Raw genomic sequence first — 24,216 nt, 5'->3', positions numbered from 1 at the left:
TAATCAATTCGGGTCTAAATTCACCAAACACCAAGATCCGTTTAAGATGCATTTGCAACAACTAAAGGTCCATTTGGTTTACAATCGGAATTGGAATCAGAATCAAAATCCTTGAGAATCTGAATCGAAATGGTATTCCCATAGTCTTTGATTCAGACAAAAATGGAAATTGAATTTAGAATCAGCAAAAATGGGATTTCATTCCCGAGGGAGAGAAAAAGTCCATTCTCTCGAATAGGGGAATGTCATTCTTCCAGGAATGGGAATGGGATTCCAATTCCACCCAACCAAACAATTAGAATGAGAATAACCAATTCCGATTCCAGACTCCTATTCCCACGAACTAAAAAGGGCCTAATATGTACATATAAATATATAATGCAAATTATATTCACTTGGTAAAGATTTTTGCAAGTATAATAGTTTATAAATTAGGTCAAATTCAAGTATTTCAACAATTTCAAGTGTCATTTCTAACTGAAAAATTCTCAGTGAATTTTGTTAGTGATATAGTGAGGGTAGCATGCAAAAGGAAAACGAGAGAAAAGTGGGAGGCATCTCTTTTTTTCAGTTTCGAAGTCAACTGTTGGAATCACAAAATTAGCCTCACCTATGTCTAGTTTTATGTTTTTTAAATAATGAAAAAATGGCATGAATGTAATTTCAGTTTATTTCATAAATGATATATAATATCCAGATCACATATAAGCCCACTTCGTATATGACAAACTGAATTCAATTGGAATCATCCCAATTCCCATATTTCTAGCATTGCATTGCCAAGCCAGCACTTTGACCCTTCCTGCCTTTCACATTCTGAATTGAATACTCTGAAGTTTTTCTTCAACTTAAGAAAATAACCAAAAGATGGGAGAAAGGCAAAAATCATCACGTCAGTCATCAGTAACCCACAATAGATTATCATGGGTGTGACATCCCAGTTAATTCTCTTCAACCGGGAAAATTCACCTCTTTCCAAAGCATGTCTGCTGATTCCCACAGCAGCAGATAGAAATGCCCGAGTACACGGGCAATCTAGCCAACAATGCCTGTCAACAGAATGAACAGCCAATCTACAGTACCTAGCTCCCATTTACAAAATTTATAGCTGTGTCTAGACCTTCGGCCAAATCAATTGCTGCTCCGATGTAAGTTGGCGGAGTTAGCTTCAGAAGATTGGTCTTTGCTTCCTTTGGCAATTCCAAGCCTTCAATAAATTCTTGTATGCTCTCTTTGGTTACTGCCCTTCCTCGGGTTAGCTCCTTCAGTTTCTCATAAGGTTCCGGGATGCCATATCTTCGCATCACCTAAAAAATGAGCGAGAAACCATGGTATATTTGAGAATGAATTTCTAAAATAAACACTGAACAAAAAACGCAGAAGAAAAAAAGGGGGTTTGATATGTGCTCAAGTTACAGTGATCCAAAAGTTGAGAAATTTATGTGACAACAATGTTTAAAGTATGATTCTAGTCTTATAGGTCTGTATGATGAATAATGAAAGCCATCATCCCTAATTGTGCAAAAACATGGATACATGAGAAGTAGGTTCTAAAATTCAATTGGTTCTTGGCTTCTAACAACTAGATATTATAGACCAAAAAACAGATGTTCACATTCATGCAGATGGTGAACAATACCTTTATTTTTGTGTATAAAATGATGGCCAACAAATACAAGAGTTAGCTTTTAGACCATTAAAGGGATGAAAACTTAGATAAAGCTCAGAATCAACCTGGGTTTGGGCTTATGTTGAATCCTCTGTTTTTTAAGTAGTAACTGAAAAATATCATCATTATCATCACCCATGCCAGTATTTATTGGACAGCTGTTGTTGTAGTATTGACATGCTTGTTAACTACTAATTATGCAAATAGTAACCAAGGAAACAATAAAAAGTCACTCACGAAAAAGTCAATGCATCCCATCATATTTAATAAATGGATAAAAAATGGTACCTGGTTATAGATGACCAGGTGTTAAGTAAATTTTACAAAAATAAGGACAATATGAGATGCTTACAGTCTGTATTGGTTCAGCAAGCACCTCCCATGACTGCTCTAAATCTTCAATTAAGCGAGGTTCATTTACCTGCGATCCAAAGAAAATAACTGAGATTGCACAGAATATGCACAAAGGTCTCATTATGCATTAAAATATGAAAATTTCATATCTCAAATAACAAGATCCAAGATGTTTTTCTCTCCCATTAAAGTTCTTTCCAAGAGTATCAAGTTCACATTTTTCTTGTAGAAATAAACATAAGTGATACATGACAACATCCAAGGAATACAAGTGAGAGCAACATCAATCAGATGCTAATTAATGATCACTATAAATTACACAATCAATAGAAAAGATCACTGCATCTAAACTACTAGGAATGGCAGGTCACATTATATCCAGCCAAGTGGACAGACATCTACTCTCTTTTCAATCATGTTACTTCAAAACATGCTGCATAAGGAAAATGCATTCTGAAAATAACATAAGATCAACTCCATGGTCATGTCTTGCATTCTACCATCATCATGTGATACTTGTTTTTGTAGTATTTGGCAACACAATAGAAGGATAAGAGCCCGGTCATCCAGGGTGAACATATTGCTCAGATGAACCCAGAGCAGTCATAGCTGTCAAGGCGTCAAAGCAATTCTAGGCAATGGTAGGGTGCCTAGTCACCTAGGTGTAGGCAGGCACCAAGGCAATAAGAATTTTATAAAACAAAAAAATAAATAAATAAATACATTTTGGCAAGGTCCCTTATTTTATATACATAATAATTGAAAGAATAGAAATTCACTTTATTAAGAATTTAAGAACATTAAATTCCTTTCGAAACATGGCAAATCATCATATCTAAAATATAAAAACATTTTAAATATATGCTAATTACAATTTCATATCAATTAGCAAGTAAAGAAGGTTATAATCTTATATGCCAAATTTTAAGATAGAAAGTAAAAAAGAAAAAGAACAAGGGTGAACCTACTTTTTTATTCAATATGTGTGTGTGTGAGAGAGAGAGAGAGAGAGATAATAAAAAACACAGAAAAATAAACTTCTTACACTTTTATTCTTTCTTTCTTCTCTTTTCCCAAAACCCTTTGATCTTTTAAATTTCAATAGTAAAACTTTAAAACAAAGTATAAATGATATATATAGTTTAAACAGAAATATAGAATGTATTAACACACATATTGGAAAGATGTAGCAATATGAATGACACACTAATTTTTTTCTAATACAATATTTTACCTTGTTCAAAAAAAAAAAGAAAAAAAAGATGTAGCAATATGAATGACATAAGGCCCCACCTTGTCATTTTTGCCACCTAGGTGGATGCCTGATTGCCTAGACCAGTTGTTTCCCCACCCCCACTTTCTCTATCCTTTTTAATGGTGCCTCCTTTGGGAAATTTAAAAGTTCAAGGGGGCTAAGGCAGGGGGACCCGCTATCCCCTTTCCTTTTCAATTTGATCATGGAAGCTCTTAGTAAACTCACTCGCAAAGCTGTTGAAGGAGGTTTCTTACAAGGTTTCGAGGCTTGCAGCAACTTGGAGCAAATCCCTTTGCTCCAATTTGCAGATGATACCATCTTTTTCTGTGGTGCCTCATCTGATCAGATAATCTATTTGGGTTATGTCCTTGGGTGGTTTGAAGCTGTTTCAGGTCTGAAAATAAACCTTTCAAAAAGTGAATTAATGCTAGCTGGAGATTGCAATGTAGCAGAACATTTGGTGGGTACCCTTGGCTGCAAAGCTCGGAAGCTACCAACCACTTATCTTGGCCTGCCTCTCGGTGCAAAAAGCAATTCCAAAAGAATTTGGGACACAGTCCTTGAGAGGTTCGACAGGAAGCTTGCCACTTGGAAATCTAAAGGGGGCAAGCTCATTATGTTAAAGGTGTTCTTTCCTCTCTCTCTCTCTCTCTCTCTCCCTCCCCCTATCTACTACCTTTCCTTATTTCAAATTCCTGCTGGGGTGGCCAAACAGCTGGAGAATAGGATGAGATCCTTCTTATGGGCCAGATGGAGGAATAGTTACAAGTTCCATTTGGTAAACTGGAACATTATTTGTCAGCCTAGAAAGCTAGGTGGTCTAGGTATCAGAAGCCTGAGACAAGTCAACAGATCCCTCCTTGGTGGTGCTGAAGGTTTAACAAGGAAAGAGGAAGTCTTTGGAGAAGAGTTGTAGCTGCAAAATGCGGGCTCTCATTCCTTGGGTGGGACTCTGGCCCTGGCTTCTCTCCCCTGGGGTGCACAGTCTGGAGTAACATCCTCAAAATCCTCCCTGATTACTTGAAAGGAATCAGCTACAGGTTAGGCAGAGGAAACCAAACCCAGTTCTGGAAAGATGCCTGGTGTGGAAACTTCACTCTGAGAGAAAGGTTTCCTTCCATTTTCGATATTGCCGCTAACAAAGAGGCTGTGGTGGAAGACTGCTATGATCAGGTTAATGAGGAGTTTATCTGGGGGCCTGCCTTTAGAAGGAATCTAAATGACTGGGAAGTGGGCCCTCTGGCAGATCTGCTGAACCTTCTTCAGAATTTCAAACCTAACCTCCTTTTGGAAGATGATAGAATTTGGTCTTCCAATTCTTCTGGGGATAAAATTTGGCTCCCTCTCCCTTCAGCAAGAAGACAGCCAGATCCCTGATTTTCCTTGGGATAAACTTTGGGTTCCCCACATCCCATCAAAGGTGGCTTTTCTGGTCTCAACAGCAGATCATGGAAGATGCCTAACCTTAGACAGGTTATTGAGAAAACGAATGCCCCTGACGAGCTCTCTTTGCTCCCTTTGCAATGCTGCCCCAGAATCCACAAACCACCTCTTCCTACATTGCAGCTTCTCTCAGCAACTGTGGTTAATGGCTCTTACCTGTTTTCATATTCATTCCATTTTGCTTTTCAGAATCTGTTATTCAACTTTTGCAAGGCTTGACAGCTAGAGGTCTGAACAGGACGGGTAAACTATCGTGGAACACCCTCCCATCTGCTATCTTTTGGAAAATTTGGAAGGAAAGAAACCATCGAACTTTTGACCTTAAAACTTCAAGCATTAAGGAGGTTAAAAATAATCTTTTTTTTTTTTATCAGTGAGGTTAAAAATAATCTTATAGGTTTACTTTGTTCTTGGCTGGGTGCACATGACCTTTTTAAGGATGTCCAACTAATCTTTTTTTTGCGTGTTGGACCATTTTTTTATTGAGTTTGCTGTATATTCCCATTGTACAGGTCCTCATTGTACATGGGTCCTCTTTTTTCTAATACAATACCTTACCTTCTTCACAAAAAATAAAAATAAAAATAAAAAAAGGTAAAGGCATTTAGGCAAGATGCCCAGCCAAGGATGACTAGTTGCCTAGGTGGGCACCTAGGTGACACCTTGACAAATATAGGTCACACCAAGGTTCAAAATTTCGATACATATCGGGCCGTATTGGCCAATACGTATTGTATCGGTGGCTTCCTTATACACCCCTACAGCATGGTTTTCAAGGTGCCAAGGCGAGGCTAGGCGACTGGGGGGCTGAACCCATATTTCTTTAATAATTATTCATGATTTTCATAAGAAAAGTAAAAATTTCATATCAAAGTACAGAAAATCAACATATTCATGAGAAGAAAAGTAAGAAGGAAAATAAAATTCAAAAAATATAGGGGCTGAACCCATATTTTTGTTATAGGAAAAGAAAATAAAAGGTATTGGTGGTAGTAGTAGTAGAAGAAGAAGAAGAACTAGAAGAAGAAGAATATATGGAAGAGGAAAATGTGCTGATTCGATAAAATTTCAAGTTCTTCCTTACTTATTGGTTCAGGTTTTTAAGTCTTTGAGGGTTCAATACAGCATTTAGCATTGCTTGTGTTGATAAAACCCTAATAAATAAGAAAATAATAAAAAGAAATTAGTATATAAACACACAAAATGATTATTTTAGTTTAATAATGTCTATTTTATAATTATAATCTCAAAAAAGAATGAATAAAAAAATATTTTATAGTAGAAAGTAGAAAACTGCTTGGTGATTAGGTGATTAGGCGAGGTGAGCCTCAAATGACGCCTTGTCGCCTAAGCATCGCCTTGACAACTATGCCCTACAAGGGATGTTTTGGGCTATGACCTGGTTCATGGGGTAGAAGGGCCTTAAACCGACCCCCCTGAACCAGTTGGAGAAGAAAAACAAAAAAAAATAAAAGGCGAGCCATGATACAGGCCGATATGCCCCTACCGGCGTATTGGCCTGTATCGATATTTTGAACCTTGGGTCACACAACTCTTTGGCAGATGGATTGGCTAGGGGAGGGGAAGAGAAAGCTGAGTTGTACTGGGGATTCCCTCCTACAGTCCTACTCCCACTATAGTTTGTTTTCCATTCACTGCGGTTTGTCTCCTTAGTAAAAGTTATGCTGATCTAATCTTGCCCACTATCAAATCTGGAAGGCTTGGGTATTGTTCTTCAGACTTTTTCATCTTTGTAATGAACTTTCTGCAATGGCAAATGCCTTGGCTGATTGTTTAGCCAAGCAAGGGGTAAATAGGGAGCATTTGTTTTGGGCTCAGTCGTGATTTGATTTATGTATTAACTTCTGTATTTGGAGAGGATGCAGCCCGTACATTTCCTAGGGATGCTTGTATTGTTTTAATCTTTTGAATTAGTATATTCTTCATTGATAAAAATAAAAATAAACTTTCTTCAATCAATTACAGAAAAAGTAAACAAATATGACAAGTCCTAATTGTTAGTAAATTGGAGGCTCAAGGAACTTGGCAAGCATAGATTCATTGTGAGAAAAACTAGACAGCTGGCTAGAGAGCTGGGTGTTATTGGAATTGAGAACTCATAAGTCATATAAAAATGTAGCTGACTCTTGCAAGGCAAGTAGTTATTGAGGAAACTTTGTATTGGGGAGTAACCATGAAGGGGATGTCAATTGCAATTTGGGTTAGGTGGCTGTTGCTAGCCTGATTCTTGCAAAAATTGAACTATCTCTGTATAAATTTTCTGTTTTGAATAAAAGTTAGTGTAATCTATCAAAAAAAAAGAAGCCCAAATGTTAGTAGCTTGTATTCAAGTTCAGAACTAGTACAAGTTTGTTTCTTTGATTTTTGTTAAAAGGCTGTATTTTATGTTCATGGAATGATTAATAAGGGACAGCCAACCTCTAACTGTAGCCTTTCAATTGATGATGATAGTCTTCTTTCAACTTTTCAAGAACATTTTTTATTAGCAATGACAACTTGGTATTTAATTAATGCAATAGAGGAAAAAGTTACTTATTCAAAACACAAGAAAAGATAAAGCACGAACAGCTATAGGCTTCCTAGCAGGAAAAAAAAAGAAAGAAAAAGAAAAAGTAAAAAATAAGAGAGAGAGAGAGAGAAGAAACTATAGCTAGACTGGCATACACTTACAACAAGATAAAAAGAACACATATAACAGTTGCTATCTTGAAAAGTTGTATCCAAAGAATTATGATAAAAAAAGGTATAAATGACTATTCTACTTCACATAAAATTTTCAATCTTTGTTCTTGCAAGGAAATTGCATGTTGACAGTGAAAAGTTATTCTTGTGAATGGTCTACATCTAGTTAGCTGATGACGTGATCGTTATGACTAGGTCAATCAGTAACATTACAGATTTCGGTTTCCGTTACAAGTCAGATCTTTTCATTGGCCTAGACCCTTTATTAGCTGTATATTTCCATTTTTCTTCAATTTTTCAAATGAACTTGATCATTATGTACCAAGGTCTAAGTCCTTGCAGAAAGTGACCAAATAAAGATTTGAATTTGTGATCCCATTTTGACAGGATGAATTAGTAAAAGCTCAACTTTGACAGTAACAGCATGAGAAATCCAGGAATGTCAGGCGTTGGTGGGGGTTTTAGAAACAGAAACGGTAAGATGTTGGCTTTGTATTCAAGACCTATAGGGCAAGGAGATTTGCTACTGGCTGAACTCTTGGCCATAAACCAAGGATTTTTGCTGACAAGTTCCTATATCTTAGTGACATGATTGTGGAAGATACTTCCAAAATTTTTGTGAATTGCCTAACAACAATCCAGGGCCTTGGCAGTAGAAGTGATCATAGCCTGGGCCCAGGCCTGGCCCAGCACATACCCCATGCCTGAAATACAAGTTCGCACCTAGTCTATGCAGGGCCAGGCCAGGCTTTGGCCTATGTCACTAAAAACATTATATTTAATAATATATAATATTATATACTATATGACAAAATATATGTTATAGTTTATATAAATATAAAATATTATGCATAAAATGCTATTTGTGTTATTTTATAATATTTATACATGTATAACGTATAATATAAAATAAAACATAGCTATGAATATATATATATATAGGGCTTCAAATGATCACCCCTAACTTGGCAGCATCGTCATGTTGTGAGAGAAATAAGAAAGTTGGCAAACAACTTGAGAGTTCAATTTCTGTGGACAAGGGATGCAAATTGTTTGGCTGATGCTTTAGCCAAAGAAGAGGACAACAGGGAATACTTGTGATGACAATTGAGGGACCAAGTATATAAATGGGATTGATAGGTGATTTTAATTAGAGATGCTTGGGGTGCTTGGCACTTCCTAATGTACATCAAATTTTTTCTTTCAAGTATTAAACTAACAAGTTACCAATCAAGAAAAAAAAAAAAAAAAAAAAAAAGCAATCCCATTTTGGATGTAATTGCTAAACAAGTCTCAAGCTGGAAACTTGGACAACTATACAATGCAATAACTAGAGTTGGGCTTTGCTATTCAGAATAGATAGATCATCTTTGGAGTGTGCAATGAGATATTGTGATCTACTCTGCTAAGCACATGTTCTTTGTTTAAGCATGCAATATGCAAGATCAGGGTGCTAGCTAGTAGAAGTTTTTCGTACCAATCCTTATTTGAGCTTTTTTTTCATCTTATGGTCTTGAGGTAAGCTGGGACAAATGAACGAGGCCAAAATTGGAATCCCCATCTTTTTATTCTGATTTTCCTGCAATATGATGTTTAACTTTAACCTTTGCAGGTTTTCATTGCATTCTTTTTAGTCATGTTAGCTTTTGGCTTTCAGCTTACTTCATTGCCTAGGAGACATACTCATACATCAGCTTACTTAGAAGTTAGAATGTATCTAACTTGATGATGACTCAAACTTAGCTACATACATATCAACAGGAAGTTACCCAAGACAACTCCTTGGTAGATCATAAGCTCAGTAAATACATATGCATATGTAATTTTTATATGATATGTACCATGCATTTGTTCCAAACTGCATGTCCTCCACCAGCATATGGAGCATATTCTTAGCCTTTATGACCATAGAAAGCATTGTTTTAACAGTTGGTTAACTAAACAGTGCTGCTGATCATCCCAAGGATGAGGACTATGTCGCATCTCCAAGGTAACTGCTTACCATATACGCCAAGAGAAATGGAAAAAAGCTTCAACAAAAATTATATTGAATAAGAGGCAAGTACTAACAAGAATCCAATGATATATTCCAACTTGGTGATCTTGACTTCTAGGAGACCAACAACCAGAAGAGAACCATTAACCCTCTACATATAATAGTATAGCTTTGATATGGTTTTCTTCTTAAAGTAACCTTTGTAAAGTGGTAGGTGGGTATCCAACCCATGTAATATACTCTGTTCAAATTGGTATTAGATGCTAAGGTAGTTCCTTATTTATCTAACCAAAGTCAAGAATCAGCTGATTAGAATGGTTCTAGCACCACAACAAATATGAGTCTTATCAAACTTTGATCCATTCATGGTCTTCATATCGCCTAATTTCCACATAGAAGAACAACTTAATGGTAAAGATTCCTTGAAGAGGCAAGAGATCATATTTGTTTGGAATGACAATAAGAGTTAAACGGGCCTCTGCATATAGCTTACCTTGAGTATGATGGCACCATTTTGTATTCATTGAACTTCTAAAACAACCTTGATATTAAAACTCCAAATGTAAACACCATGGATGGCACATGCTACAGAAATTAATTGTATCAATATCAAATTATCTAGTGGGAAACTTGCCTAAAAAAAAGCCTATCTATTCAAATCTTTAAAACTAGGGAAGTTGAAGGAAAGGAATGAGGCATTTTTTTTATCAGGAAGGAATGAGGCCTTATTAGGGTAGTGGTTATGGAGATTCCTGTGTGAGACAAATAGGTTTTGGCACAAAGTGGTAACTAGTGTACATGGGCTCTCTGAGAATGGCTGGGATGCTGGAGTTTCTCGTAGGGCTTCTAGTTCCTCACCTTTGAAAGCGATTCACAAAGTTCTCCCGCCGTTTCTCAACCTCATCAGATTTGATCTCAATTCAGGTAATAAAATCAGTTTTTCGGAAGATGTGTGGGTGGGCAAGCAATCCTTAAAAACCTTGTTCCCTTCAATCTTTGCCCACTCCTCCCTCAAAGGCAAGCCGGTTGCTGATTTCATCTTCCCCTCCCCCTCCCTGTCTGGTTTTGCTTGGAATATGGATCTTCATAGAGAGGTAAGGGATTGCGAGATGGATTCTTTGTCTTCTTTGTTGCAGCTGATTGATGTGATGTTTCTATACATTTCTAAACAAGACACTAGGGTTTGGGCCCCCACCCCTCTGGAGTCTTTAGTTGTGTTTCCTTCTTCAAATCCTTGTCCTATCCTGCTCAACCTGGGGTACCTTTCCCTGTAAAAGAAGAATGGTGTCACCCTATTCCCCATAAAGTGGGTGTTTTTTGTTGGGAGGTCTATCGTGGTGCAATCAACACCTGTGATCTGATGCAGAGGAAGAGGCCTGGCTGGTGCCTTTCGCCTAATTGGTAATGCTTATGTGAGACGAATGGTGAGACTGCTTATCATATCCTTGTCTCCTGTCCTTTTGCTAGCAGTATTTGGGATTCTTTATTCTTTTTGGATGCAGGTGGGATACTCTGATAAACTTGGAAATGCTTTTTAACCCCTCTACTTTCAGATGGCCAGAAACAAGAGGGAGAGCACTATGGAGATGCACAAGGGCAGCAGTAATTTGGGTAATGTGGGAGGAAAGAAATTTGAGAATTTTTGAAGAAAAGAAAAGATGCAAGGAAGAAATAATAGAAAGAATTGTGTTGAAGGTAACATCATGGGTAAAGTCACTGAACTTGTTTTCAGACTTTACAATGAATGGCATAATTAGGAACTGGAGGGAAGTTGCTTCATCCTCAACGGTTAAGGTCTTAAAGGAATGGGACCCCCCTGAATCAGGACTACTCAAACTGAACATTGATGGAAGCAGCCTTGGCAACCCGGGAAGATCTGGAATTGGAGGGGTATTTAGAGATGACAAAGGAAATGTAGTGGGGCTGTTCTCAGGCCCTATTGGTAAGGGTGATTCCACTACAGCTGAACTAAAGGCAGTGGTATTTGGATCCAAAAGGCTAAGGAGATGGGGATGCAAAAGCTTGTTGTGGAAGGCGACTCCAAAGTAGTGATAAACTGGCTAAAGCAAACTGAAGAAATACCCTGGCTGCATAGGAATGGTATCAAGAAGATTAAAAAACCTCTCCAAGGACTTGCAGTTATCATTTCAGTGGACTCGAAGGGCAGCAAATGGATTTGTAGACCAGCTAGCAAAACAAGGGGCAAACAGGGATCAGTGTTTTGGGGCTCAGATGTAAGAATGACAAATCATAAGTGATAAGTGGCAGTTTAATTTTAGTGGGGTAGCCGAGGCTACTCATAATCTGTAATTCACGTTTTATTATATTAATGAAATTCTCTTTACTGATCAAAAAAAAAAGCTAGCAACAATGACATAGAAAAAGGCATTTAGAACCAATACATCTGCTTGGAGAAAATAACAAAACTGGCAATTTAATGCTTACCTGTAGCTTTGCAATTCCCTGTAGTGCACTTTTGTAGGCAAGAAGAGAATGCCCTAATCCTATACCCATGTTCCTCAAGACTGTTGAATCAGTCAGATCACGCTGTAAATAACATCAAATAAGAATCACTGCTTATGATCTACATTTTAATACCATAACCTTCTCAAGCTGCAGCTAATTACCATACAAAGGGAAAGTATTCTCAAAATAATATACCCCGCATGATCTGTGAGCAAATAGTTACTAACCAACACAGTATTCTATCAAGACCCAACTGCCAAGGAGCTAGTAGGAGTTGGAAATTGGAGACTTGGAGTAGAATTGAATCATTGGAGAACCAAATTTGAAAAAGATCCATTTTTTTTGGAAACGCACAAACAGATTGATTGATTAATAGATCTTATCATTCACAAAGGCTAGTGAAGATGGTCAGTTTGACTAGACAATAATGTCCAACCAGACTAATTAATTAATTATTTCTTGATATCTGATTAATTAGTTTTATGGTAATAAAAGAAAAAGATTTTATTAAAATAAAAAAGAAGGATACAAAGGATGGTGATCAGCAATCACCCAAGAAAAAGAACAATCAAGACTACACCTCCAAAAGACCAACTCCAGCTTCTAAAAAAGCAAAGAAAGAAATAACCACCCACGATACAAGAAGCAACAAAGACCAATAAACAGACCACCCCTGCTGAACTAGAAAATTGCACACCAACACCCTACAATAGCTGCACAAACAACACCAAACTCCACAAGATTAAATAGAAACCCTTTTGCTTCTCCTGATAGCTGTCTTCGGCTTTTTCACTTTCCTAGCAGGCCCAATTCCAAAAAAAAAAAAACCCTTTCAATCTTGCAGATACTTATGAGACCCAGACAGTTCAAGAAATTCTGTGACTGTTAAATCTTCTATTCTCATTAGTCTTCTTTAAAACTCTCAGTATCTTTTGATCATCATTAATTATTATGCAATTGTTTGCAAGTTTTTTGAAAAAAGCAAAATATGTCAAAGAAAGTCATTAGGTATTTTAGTAACTATAATACACAAACTTACATAAACTAACCTATTTCTGCCACATGGAGGGATCTTGTGGCCGATCCAGACTGTCCATCAGATAAGAGACCACTGGATTGGAAACATATTAAAACTTACAGTCCATTCAGCCATATGCCCCACTTGTATTGATGGTTTTCACAACCAACACTGCCCATCAAAGTTTTTAACTTTTAGTATAAATTTAACTATTTATCGTAGTTGTCAAGGCGATGCCTAGGCGACAAGGCACCCTTTGAAGCTTGCCTTGCCTAATTGTCAAGCAGTTTTGTACTATGCATTATAAAATACTTTTTTTTATTCTTTATTTTTTGACCTTATAATTATAAAATAGGCACTACTAAACTAAAATATTCATTTTGTGTGTTTATATACTACTTTCTTTTTATTATTTTCTTATTTGTTAGGGTTTAATCAATACAAACATTGCTAAATGCTGTATTGAACCCCTCAAAGACTTTAAAACCTGAAACAATAAGAAAGGAAAAATTTTAAATGTTGTCTAATAATCAACACATTTTCTACTACTTTTTTCTTTTCTTCTTTTTTTATAACAAAAATAAAGGTTCAGCCCCTATATTTTTTTTAATTTTCTTTTCCTTCTTTTTCTTCTCATGAATATGTTGATTTTCTATACTTCAACATGAACTCTATACTTTTCTAATGAAAATTTATGAATAATTATTAAGGAAATATGGTTATGGTACTTGGGGAACTACCCAAGGATCTACGTTTTCTACATAAAAAAAAATAATCCATCGCCTAGGCGGCAACAAGGCGCCCCCCCCCGGTCACCTAGCCTCGCCTTAGCGCCTTGAAAACTATGCTATTTATTTTGCAAAATGTGCAAGATATTTTGGGCTAAAATATTCCATGAATAGAGGATAACAAGAGGACTTTGGAGACTCCTTTTGAGATCCAAACTAATTTGTCACATGAAAGATTCCCAGGTTGCTAAGGGAAGCTCACAAGATGACCTGAGTTTCAACCTACATGCATAGATGAAACTGGTTTCCTAATCAGATAAAATAGAGATTTTTCCTACACAACCTACATTATTTCAGCCAAATGGAGGAACTTTGTAACCAATCCAGACCATTCATCGGATAGGGGACCCTCTGTATTGCCCAAGTTCTAAATCTTGCAGTCCATATCAGCCCTATATCAACCTGAATTTGAAACTTAAAAATCTTGCAATCCCCAAAGTTTTTCAATTTTTATTTAAAAAGTTATTCATAAAAGAGAACTTATCTAGGCAACGGAAGTCTTTTGAAACCAAAAGTTAGAGACTTAAAATCCAGGTGGCACCCTTTTATGAGCCACCATTCAGAAGAAATTCCACTTCAGAATATCTTGAATTAGAAGTGGCCCCTATCTAAGCACTTTCTTTCCAAAGAACTGTATAGAAATGCACTCCAGATTGAAATAACAAGTAGGATAGTGAAGGAGTATTAAAGATAATTCATATGTGAAACTACATATGTTATTACCTGCCACCGTGATATGGGCAACTTTGTGCTGAGGTGATGCAGAATAGCATTAGCCACTCCAAGGTTACCCTCGCTGTTTTCAAAGTCAATAGGATTTACTTTGTGAGGCATGGTTGAAGAACCAATCTCACCAGCTTTGGTCATCTGGAAAATGAAAGGACCCTTGAGACTTAATACAAGAAGATTTTCATTTTCTAAACATTAAAAAGAGTTGCCATCAGATGCTCACCTGTTTAAAGTAACCCAAAGATATATAAGCCCATATATCCCTATCAGAATCCATCAAAATATTGTTGAATCGGATTATTGCATCAAAAAGTTTTGCCATATAATCATGAGGCTCAATCTGCACAGAAAGGACAGCACAATCACAGATGGTGATCTAGAACCCAAAACATAGACAAACAAATAGAAAGTCGGATGATTCCCAAGTCTACCAAATACCAACTAGATTAAAGGTCCACCATTCATGAACATGTCATCAACATTTTTTTATCAATTAAAGTGGATGATATGACGAGTGAACATGTCAATAACATTAATAAAAAATGCAGATATCATCAGCTAACCAAAAAACTATTTCATACTGTTATCAATTACATCTGCAGGAACAGTAGGATGCTTCACCAAGTCTACCCAGATATTGAAATGATATGGCATGGATGTAGAAATTATATTTGAAGTTTATGAGAACAATCATCCTGCAGAATGGGTCAGCTGCCTCGAAAGCATACAGCTGCAGGACCAATTATTCTTCTCCAGCAGTAAGCAGTACAGTAGGTCCAACTCCCACATGGATTCCCTAGATTGGCTTTTTCTATAATGCAGCACAGCAGCCATATCAGACGATAAAAATTTTATTGTCAAATGAAATTTTATTGTCAGGCTTTTTAGCTCCACTTCATTTTTTATTGTCAAATGATAAAAACTTTATTGACAATAAAAACAATACAGTAAATATTTACAAAAGGTATGTTCTTTGAACTTTACAGAGAAACATGGAACAAACTCATTGGCAATCCCCCACTGTTCATAGAAGAACCACCAAAATAGTAAGTAGAAAACAAAAAATATACTATAATGGATATCCACCCCAAACCAGCAACCATCTACTAACTCCTTTGCAAGCTAAAAAGTCACCAAAAGAATTGGCAGATCTAAGAACCCAAGAGAACACAGCTTTTAAAATGTGAGCTAAACAACACCTTGCTTTTCCAATACGATGTTTTAATTGCCAAGGTCCTGCAACTCCTGCCACTTCTAACAACTTCTTTCAGCCAGGAAATGTTAATATGGCCATCAACAAGCAAGCTCTGAAAATAATACCCGTCTCACTCCCTGAAGCACATTTCTTAATTATGCCTTAATAAAGTTTCCATTTTTTATGAATGAAGATAATTTTATTAAACCAGAAAATTAAGGCATTGCAGGAAACCCATGGAGAGGCACAAGCTGTTACCTCTCCTAACAAAGTATTATATCAAGTTAAAACAGGAATAAAACATAAATAAAATTACAGTGCAGACCAAAATAAATGCTCCCTTGAAGCCCCTTGCTTAGCTAACCCATCCGCTAAGGTATTTGCTGATCTCCCCACCCAAAGAGAGTAACAGTCATGCTCCTTGTGAACCAATTAACTTTCCTCAATAAGTCTTTGTATCGCCATATAGCTGAGCCTGGATCTGTCAACCATCCCACAACAATTTTGGAGTCTCCTTCAATTACCAAATTCTTAACTCCTAATTGTTCTACAATCTGAGTACCTTGTACAACCGTCAAAATCTCAGCTCTATTAGAGTCTCCTATTCCCATTGGACCTGAAAACAATGCTAAAATGTTGCTATCCTTATCTCTCTCAGCACCCCTCCTATCCCCGATGGGCCTGGATTTCCTTGGCTGCTACCATCAAAATTCAGCTTTACCCAACCTTCAGACGGAGGCACCCACATTGCAGATATCCTGTCCTTTCTCGTATTTACTGTTAGCCACAGCTCTCCAGTTTCTCCAAATATCATCAAAAGAAAAGGAATGAAAGGAATCCACAGTTCTCAACCAATGAATGGCCCTAGTCAAGAGACAATCCTCTACAACCTGAATGCTTCTTTCCTTTTCTTTGAATAACCTTGCATTTCTTTCTTCCCAAATTGTCCATAATGCAGCTGCTCTAGTACATCTCCACATGTTTCTTCCTTTTTTTGTAGGCCACACAAAAAAGGAAGCATCAAAAAGCTGACTTATGTCCATGGTCAGATTCCACCTGCACCCAAACAAAGCAAAAATCCAACTCCAAATAGCAACAGAAAAGGAACAAGGTAAAAGTAAGTGGGAGCAATCCTCACCACTAGCCCTGCAAAGTATACACCAATTAGGGGACAAACAGATGAAAGGCCTTTTCTTCTGCAAGCAGTCCAAGGTATTGATCTTTCTATAAAACACCTCCCAGCAGAAAATAATAATTTTAGGTGGAACAACTCTATACCATATCTCCTTGGTCGGAAGACCCAACTATCCCAAGGAAGAGCAAAGGGCCTTAGAAAAGGAAGCACATGTGAAGTAACCTTTTGGATGAGGGGACCATAATCTCACATCCAATCTAAGAGGGTCCAAAAAAACACTGCCAAGAAGAGACAACAGGTCTGAGACACTAATAAGTTCATCATCCCTCAAGCCTCTATGAAAACCAAAGTCCCAACTTAAGGAGGGTGAGACATGTGTTGGGAGAAAATGAGAGATAGCTTTTTCCTTCTAGAGGGAAAGGGAATAGAGAGATGGAAACCGGTCCTTAAAGGCAAAGGTACCCACCCAAATGTCTTCCCAAAATAAAAGAGGGTTACCAGAATTGACATCATACCTAACATAATTGAGAAATTGAGGGAGGATACTCTGGATTGCTTTCCACGGAGTTGCCAATGTAGCTCGATGCAATACACCAGCATCCCATCCATTTTCCAATCTGCCATGTATAGTAGCTATCACTTCATGCCACAACCTCTCCCTTTCTATGGGCCACCTCCACAACCATTTTCCTAAGAGAGCTTTATTCTTGAGAACTAGCCTTCCTAATCCCAATCCACCCTCCTCTTTACTCCTACAAACTATTTCCTAGTTAATTAAGTGATCTTTCTTTTCCTCACTTGGCTCCCAAGGAAAATTCCTCATTAATCTCTCCAACTTCTTAGCCTCCCTAAGGTTTGCTAGGGTGGCTCTCAATAAGGTCACTCTACCCCCTAGAGAGATGTAGTTCTTTTTTCAAGAAGCTAATCTTCTCTCAAACTTTTCCAAAACTGGGGTCCAAAAAACTACTCTCCTTTGGGTTGGCCCCTAGAGGGAGACCTAGGTATTGCAAGGGCCAAGAAGAAATGGAACAAACCTAAACAATCTGCCACAAACTCAAGAACCCTCTCATTCATATTAACACCCACCACACAACTCTTGTCCAGGTTTATCTTCAAATTGGAGACATTCTCACCTTGTCTAAGGCCTCTACATGCTGGGAAAAAATCCTTGACCACCCGATTAACCAAGATTGAGTAATGGCAGGAGCTCATACAGCCCTTTACCCAATTGCACCATCTATCTCCAAATCCACAACACCCGAGGACCTCCAGTAAAAAGCTCCAATCCACAAGATCATAGGCCTTTTCTAAATCCAACTTACAAGCAAAACCTTGATTTCCTGATTTTCCCATGTCCTCCACACACTCATTTCCTATTAAGATCTGATCCATTATTTGTCTTCCCTGCACAAAGGCACCTTGTGCTTGAGTAATGATGGAGGGCAGCACTACTCGAATCCTCATAGACTTTAGCTAGGATTTTATAGATGCTTGTCACCAGGCTAATCGGCCTAAAATCCTTTGGGTCCTTTGCATTTATCTTCTTTGGGATTAGGGCTAAGAAGGTAGCATTAACTCTAGGGCTTACCTTATTCTTGTTAACAAATTCCTGAAACACCCCAACAAGGTCGTCTTTAACCACATCCCAACAGTCCTGATAGAAATCCATGGTGAAGCCATCTGGACCAGGTGCTTTAGATCCATCCATTAAAAACACCGCTTGTCTGATTTCCTCTTCACTAAAATCCCTAACCAATTTACTTGTTCTTCAGACAGCCTAGTCCAATCCATTCCTTCCAATCTAGGCCTATTATTCAACGGTTTCCTATAGATTGATTTGAAATGATCCACAAACACCTTAATAATGTTTCCATTATGTACCTCCATTACTTTTGGTGGGTCACAATTGTGACTTTGGCTTCCAAAGAGGTATAATGGATGATGAATTGAATCATCTCACGAGTCTTTTACAAATTCTTGATAGTGTGTGCTTGGACCCTTCTAAACTAGATATACATCTTTAGGCCCCCCATCCCAAGAGTTCATTCTTGTGTGCCTCTTTTTTCAAGTCTCCCCCCCCCCCAATCCTAAGGATTCATTCTCATGTGCCTCTATTTTCAAGTCTCTTTGCTTTTCTTAGATCCTTCTCTTTTCCCTTTAAAGAGGTCTGGGGTAGACCCATTCCACCTAAAATAGCCTTTTGTTGGGAAGTGGATGTGGATCATAGTAAGATCAACACTTTGGATTAGTTACAGAAAAGAAGACCCTCTTTGTGTGTATCTCCTAACTGGTGTGTCTTATGTAAATCCAATGGTGAGAGTTGTTACCACCTACTAATCTCTTGTCCTTTTGTTATAGATATTTGGTATTGGTTTTTCTCTTTGTTTGGCTACAGGTAGACCTGTTCATGGGCCGGGCCGGGCTTTCACTCTGCATTAACAGATTTTTCTAAGGCCCGAGCTCGGCCCTCATAAAAAGCCCGAAGTCCGGGCCTGGGCCCGAGCCCGAAGTCCGGACCTGGGCCCGAGCCCGAAGTCTATCTCATGCCACTGCTATTGCTGAAGCAGCTGAATAGAGAGAGAAAGAGAGAAAGAGAGAGAGAGAGAGAGAGAGAGAGAAAGAAATTATAAAGAAAAAACAAAAAATGTATATATTAAATTATTAATATATTCTAATAAATATTATATATTTTATATTATATAAATTACATATTATATATTTTATAAAATATATAATGCTGAGTCGGGCCAGGCCGGGCTTTTTTGACAAATCCCAAGCTCGGCCCGTAACACAATCAGACTTGCTGTTTTGGGCCTAAGGTCAGGCCCGCGGGACTAATTACATGTCCAAGCCCGACTGGGGTGCGGGCCGGGCCGTCGGGCTACCCGGCCCATGAACAGGTCTAGCTACAGGTGGTCAACAAACAAAGGTTAACATGCTATTTGATCCTTCTGCTTTTGTTTGGCCCAAGAAGAGGGGGCAGATTATGTGGAGATGCATGAGAGCAGCTTTGGTTTAGACTTTAGACTATATAGGAAGAAAGAAATACAAGAATATTTTTAGAAAAGGAGTGGTGGCTAGAAGCTCCTCTAAGAAATGTGTGAGAGCAGATTTGGTTTGTGTGATGGCCAGGGTATTCACTAGATTAGAACAGTGGACTTGTTCACGCAATTTTCTTTTTATGACGTTTGGATGAATTAGGAAGTTATGGCTAGAAACTCCTCTAAAAAGGAAAAAGTAAGCTAAGTTCCAACTCATTTTTACATTAAAAAAAAAAACAGCTTCAAAACTAAGCTAAATTCCTAAGATATGAATTTCTCAAAAGAAATAATTTATTAAGCTAGCACACTTAAATAAATTCTAATTCAAAAACTCAAATAACCCAGAAAAAGGAAAACATTGTCATGGCCACAACTAGTTGCAGTGATGTTTGAATTTCACAATCTTGTCTAAAATTAATAAATTTATAATTCAAAACCCAAACAACCCAAGAATAGAGATCTCTTCACAAACTCTTAGGCTGTCCATATATCAGCTACAACTAGCTCAATTCATGTCCAAACCTAACAACCTTGGTCCTTTTTTATTAGTAATCAAAAAGAATTTTATTCATTAGGGTAAGAATAGGAATTGGGTGAACCAAAGCTAGTAATTAGTTTTGTAAATCAAGTAATCAACTGTTATAATGCTGAACCAAATGAGCTTGTACCTTAATAGCCTGCTACTCTTTTTTGGGTAAGCATATTCCTAACAAAATAGAAATGGCTATTTATCAAAAAAAGGGATGTAATAATTAAAACCTGTGCTAGGCACCCCTTATATAAGTTTTAGGTTGGCCCCTGCCACTTCATCCAAACTTTTCCTATATATCTATATGCTACTAAGATATAATCTCCCATTGTGAGATATTGGTCAATAGCTGTATATTACCAAAATCTCACAATCTTGGTATTGCTAGATGGTTTATTGAATATCCTATCTATGGCACCAAAATCAGGCAATATAAAAAGTTTAGACCCATCTAATTTAGTAGGGCAGCAAACAAACTGGATTAAATCAGATCTTCCTATATCCGAATTTGACTTGTTCATAATCAGATTTGAATCAAATCTTGCCAATTAGATTTGGATCAGATTTAAATCAAATTGAGATATTGAATGCCTTCATAAAATTAAACTAAAAACAATATTATATATCACTAATAAAATGAACTAAAATGATTTTTCAACAATAAAATAATTGCAAATGACTTCTATGAGACTATATTACTCTTAAATAAACATACATCATTGAAACCAATTTTATTAATAGTTAAAGTGGGTGTGTGTGTGTAAGCCTTATACCAATGTATGACTCCTTGATTGTGCTTCTCGCTTTTAAAAAATTGCATTTACATCTTCTTGCTTGGCATGTGCATGTCAGTATTGAAGAGTTATTAACTCTAAATGGACAATGGATGATCTCCCAATCTCTCACATGTTGAAAGTTTAACCCTGCCCAGCCACACAGAAACTCACAACCCGTGTAACCGAAAAATTCCTTTCCTTTTCTACTCATTCACACAAGGCATGGCAGTTAACTCTTTGTTTTGCACTTTTTTGTAGAGATAGAATACATGAAGCAGGCAAAAATAGCCAGCATGAGAAGCCGAATCAAAACCATGAACTGGATTTAACAAACAAATTAAATGGATATTAAATATACCTGGGTCACATAGGGGTTGAAACTTAATCCTAGAGATTTGACAAACTCTTCAGCAATGCTAGGCCAATAAATATCTGGATATGCAACAAGATGAGCATTGTAATTTCCGACTGCACCAGCAAACTTGCCCAACAACCCAATTTGAGAGATGTCCTGTCTTTCTTTACTAAATCTGGCAGCAAAAATCGCCATTTCTTTGCCCAATGTAGTAGGTGAAGCTGTCTACAATATGATAAACAGAAAAACATCCAGCCGATTTAATAGGATATGCAAATATGAAGAATCAAAGTAAAAAACCAATTATTAAGTGTCACTATCTATAATAGCATCCTTGTTACATAAACTTATTTCAGAGCATTCCAATGGATATAGAATAAGTTTCAATACCTGGCCATGAGTGCGAGAAAGCATTGGAATATGGGCATTCTTTTTTGCCATGTTGCAGAATGCTTCAATCAACTCATCCATGACAGGGAACAACACACTGTTAAGAGCTTCTTTAAGCATCAGTGCATGTGCCAAGTTGTTGATATCTTCGGATGTGCAAGCAAAATGAAAAAACTCAATTACCTAAAATACACAAGATAGAGATTTGACATATTTAACACTCTCAAGAGGGAAAAACTAGTAAATTGTAACGCTTACAGCTGAAAAGAATAATTAAAGAAACAAACCTTTGAGATCTCTGAATTGGATTGACACTTTTGCTTCAAGAAATATTCAACTGCTTTAACATCATGGTTAGTCACTTTCTCAATGTTTTTGATATCTAATGCATCTCTCATGCTAAATCCATCAATGAGTCCTTGTAAAAAAGATTGAGCTTCTTCACTAAAATTTGGAACCTCAGTGACTTCAGGAATTTGTGAAAGCTTTATTAGCCATTTGATCTATAATAGACAAAAACCATGTTAATTTGAACAGTATAAAATTCTTAAAAGCTGTTAAGTGAGACATAATAGATAAATATACTTCAAGATGACTGATGTAAGTAGATCCAGTGCAACAAACCCATCCGGACAAAAGCAATTTAAGAAAATCATAGTTTTATATCATGCTTATCTTTCCAATTGTTTCCAGTGTCATTTCTTCTCTTTCTCATGGCAAGAAAGTTCAAAGTTTAACATATCATGTATTAGAAAATATAGACAATCATAATAACCTAAATTTAAAATAAGGAAAAATAAATAAAAGAACCAAAATCTAAAAGGATCAACATGGGACAACACGTGAATGAAGTATAATGCCTTTATATGGATTTCCTCGCGTTACAGATTAATGCACATCCAGTTTTCCGTTTTCCTTGGTCTTCTTTTTTTAATGGAAGTGTCGTCCATAATAGGTCTAAGTTATAGGAAAGATGCGTTTTTTTCTGAAAAAAGGTGAAGTATTTGCTTGTATTTTTCCTGGTGTCCATCCAGAGTCCAGAGTTCATGCAACTAAGAGACGAATATATAACAAATGAATCGTTTTCATATAAGGAAATATATGTTACCAACAAGACTATGCTGCATGCAGGCGGGTGAATGCAGAACTGTACCTCAACTAGAACACGGTAGCGAATTAGACCATATTCACTCATAAAGGGAGCCAAGTCTTTGACCTTTCCCCAGTATCGACCGTCCAATGATGATAAGGCCGTCAAACTAGAGAGTTCAAATTCCTTGGAACATTCGCCAAACATACTTTTCGTCTGAAAGATGAAAGTTCACAAAATCTAAGTCTTTATCACGCTATGATATCCACAATTACATTTCAAAGATTGAAATTTTAACTGTTAGCATAGTCAAATAGTTATAATGAATCACCTCTGCTGCGAAGACCTTGTTATCTTTCAGACAAGCTTTGCAGTTGACAACTCTAGAGACGAAACTGTTGGAAACGTGAATTGAATCATTCAAAGCAAAACGTGAACTTGAAAGCGCCCTCCACTTGCAATGATTTCGTCTAGAGTTGAAACGCCATAGTTGAATGCTGTTACAAAGCGTAAGAGAAGATCCAATCTCCATGGATGAAATAAGAGGGGAATGGGAGAAGAAAAATACTTGCAGTTGCAGAGAGGGGAATGGCGAAAATGAAGAAAAGGGGCGGAATGAAGAAAATGAAAGTATACAAAAAACGCAGAGTTGTAGACTTGTTGGTTGTTGCAGTGAGAGACGAGAGAGGAGAGAACGGTGGGCAAGAATAAAACCCTGGGCGAGAATGAGGAAATTGTCGATTTTTTTTTTTTTTGGTAAAGTAAAGAAGAAATTGTAGATTCTGTATTTCTGTGTTAGGGAAAAGGGCTTAGTGCTGGCCGGCTGGGGGGTTTTGAGGAATAAATTTCCTCGCTTACCCCTAAGAGATTTTATTTACTTTAGTGAATAAAAATATGGGAAAAGTACGGTGGGGTTATGAATATATATAATATAATATAGGGTAATATACAAAAATCTCCCTAAATGTTTTGACAATCATAAAAACTTCCTCTATAGTTTCACTTTAACAGAAATTTCCCTTAAATTTTTTAAAACAATCAATAAAAACCTCCCTTCCGTCACTTTTCCAAACAGAAAACCGTTAATGTACGAAATTACCCCTGACTAATTGACAGAGTGTAACGACGCCCATTTGACAACCTACGATGCTATATTATCTCGCAATTCATATTATCAAAGCTTTGTTCCTGCCACTATGTATCCGTCCGATTAAAATGCGGCACAACCTTTACTCTCATTTCTCTCTGTCGATCTCTCTCTCTCCCAAAGTCATCCGCCTGCAT

At 37.1% G+C, this 24,216-nt stretch overlaps 1 protein-coding gene across 1 annotated transcript; it reads right to left on the bottom strand.

Annotated features, from left to right (window-relative positions):
* Positions 1-652: 652 nt before the first annotated feature.
* On the bottom strand, positions 653-23,828 carry LOC104590580 (uncharacterized). The gene is made up of 10 exons (XM_010249293.3): positions 23,264-23,828; positions 22,996-23,148; positions 22,130-22,345; positions 21,843-22,025; positions 21,456-21,677; positions 14,645-14,761; positions 14,416-14,559; positions 11,866-11,967; positions 2,022-2,090; positions 653-1,307 (listed from the first exon to the last, which is right to left on the bottom strand). Exons 1-10 carry the CDS (start codon positions 23,462-23,464, stop codon positions 1,083-1,085), a joined length of 1,632 nt encoding a protein of 543 aa, XP_010247595.1. The 5' UTR covers positions 23,465-23,828; the 3' UTR covers positions 653-1,082.
* Between the last annotated feature and the right edge of the window lie 388 nt (positions 23,829-24,216).

The sequence above is a fragment of the Nelumbo nucifera genome, chromosome 2 (genome assembly GCF_055504915.1).
Source record: "Nelumbo nucifera cultivar China Antique chromosome 2, China Antique-T2T, whole genome shotgun sequence".
NCBI lineage: Eukaryota > Viridiplantae > Streptophyta > Magnoliopsida > Proteales > Nelumbonaceae > Nelumbo > Nelumbo nucifera.
This window is presented reverse-complemented; position numbering and strand designations above follow the sequence as displayed.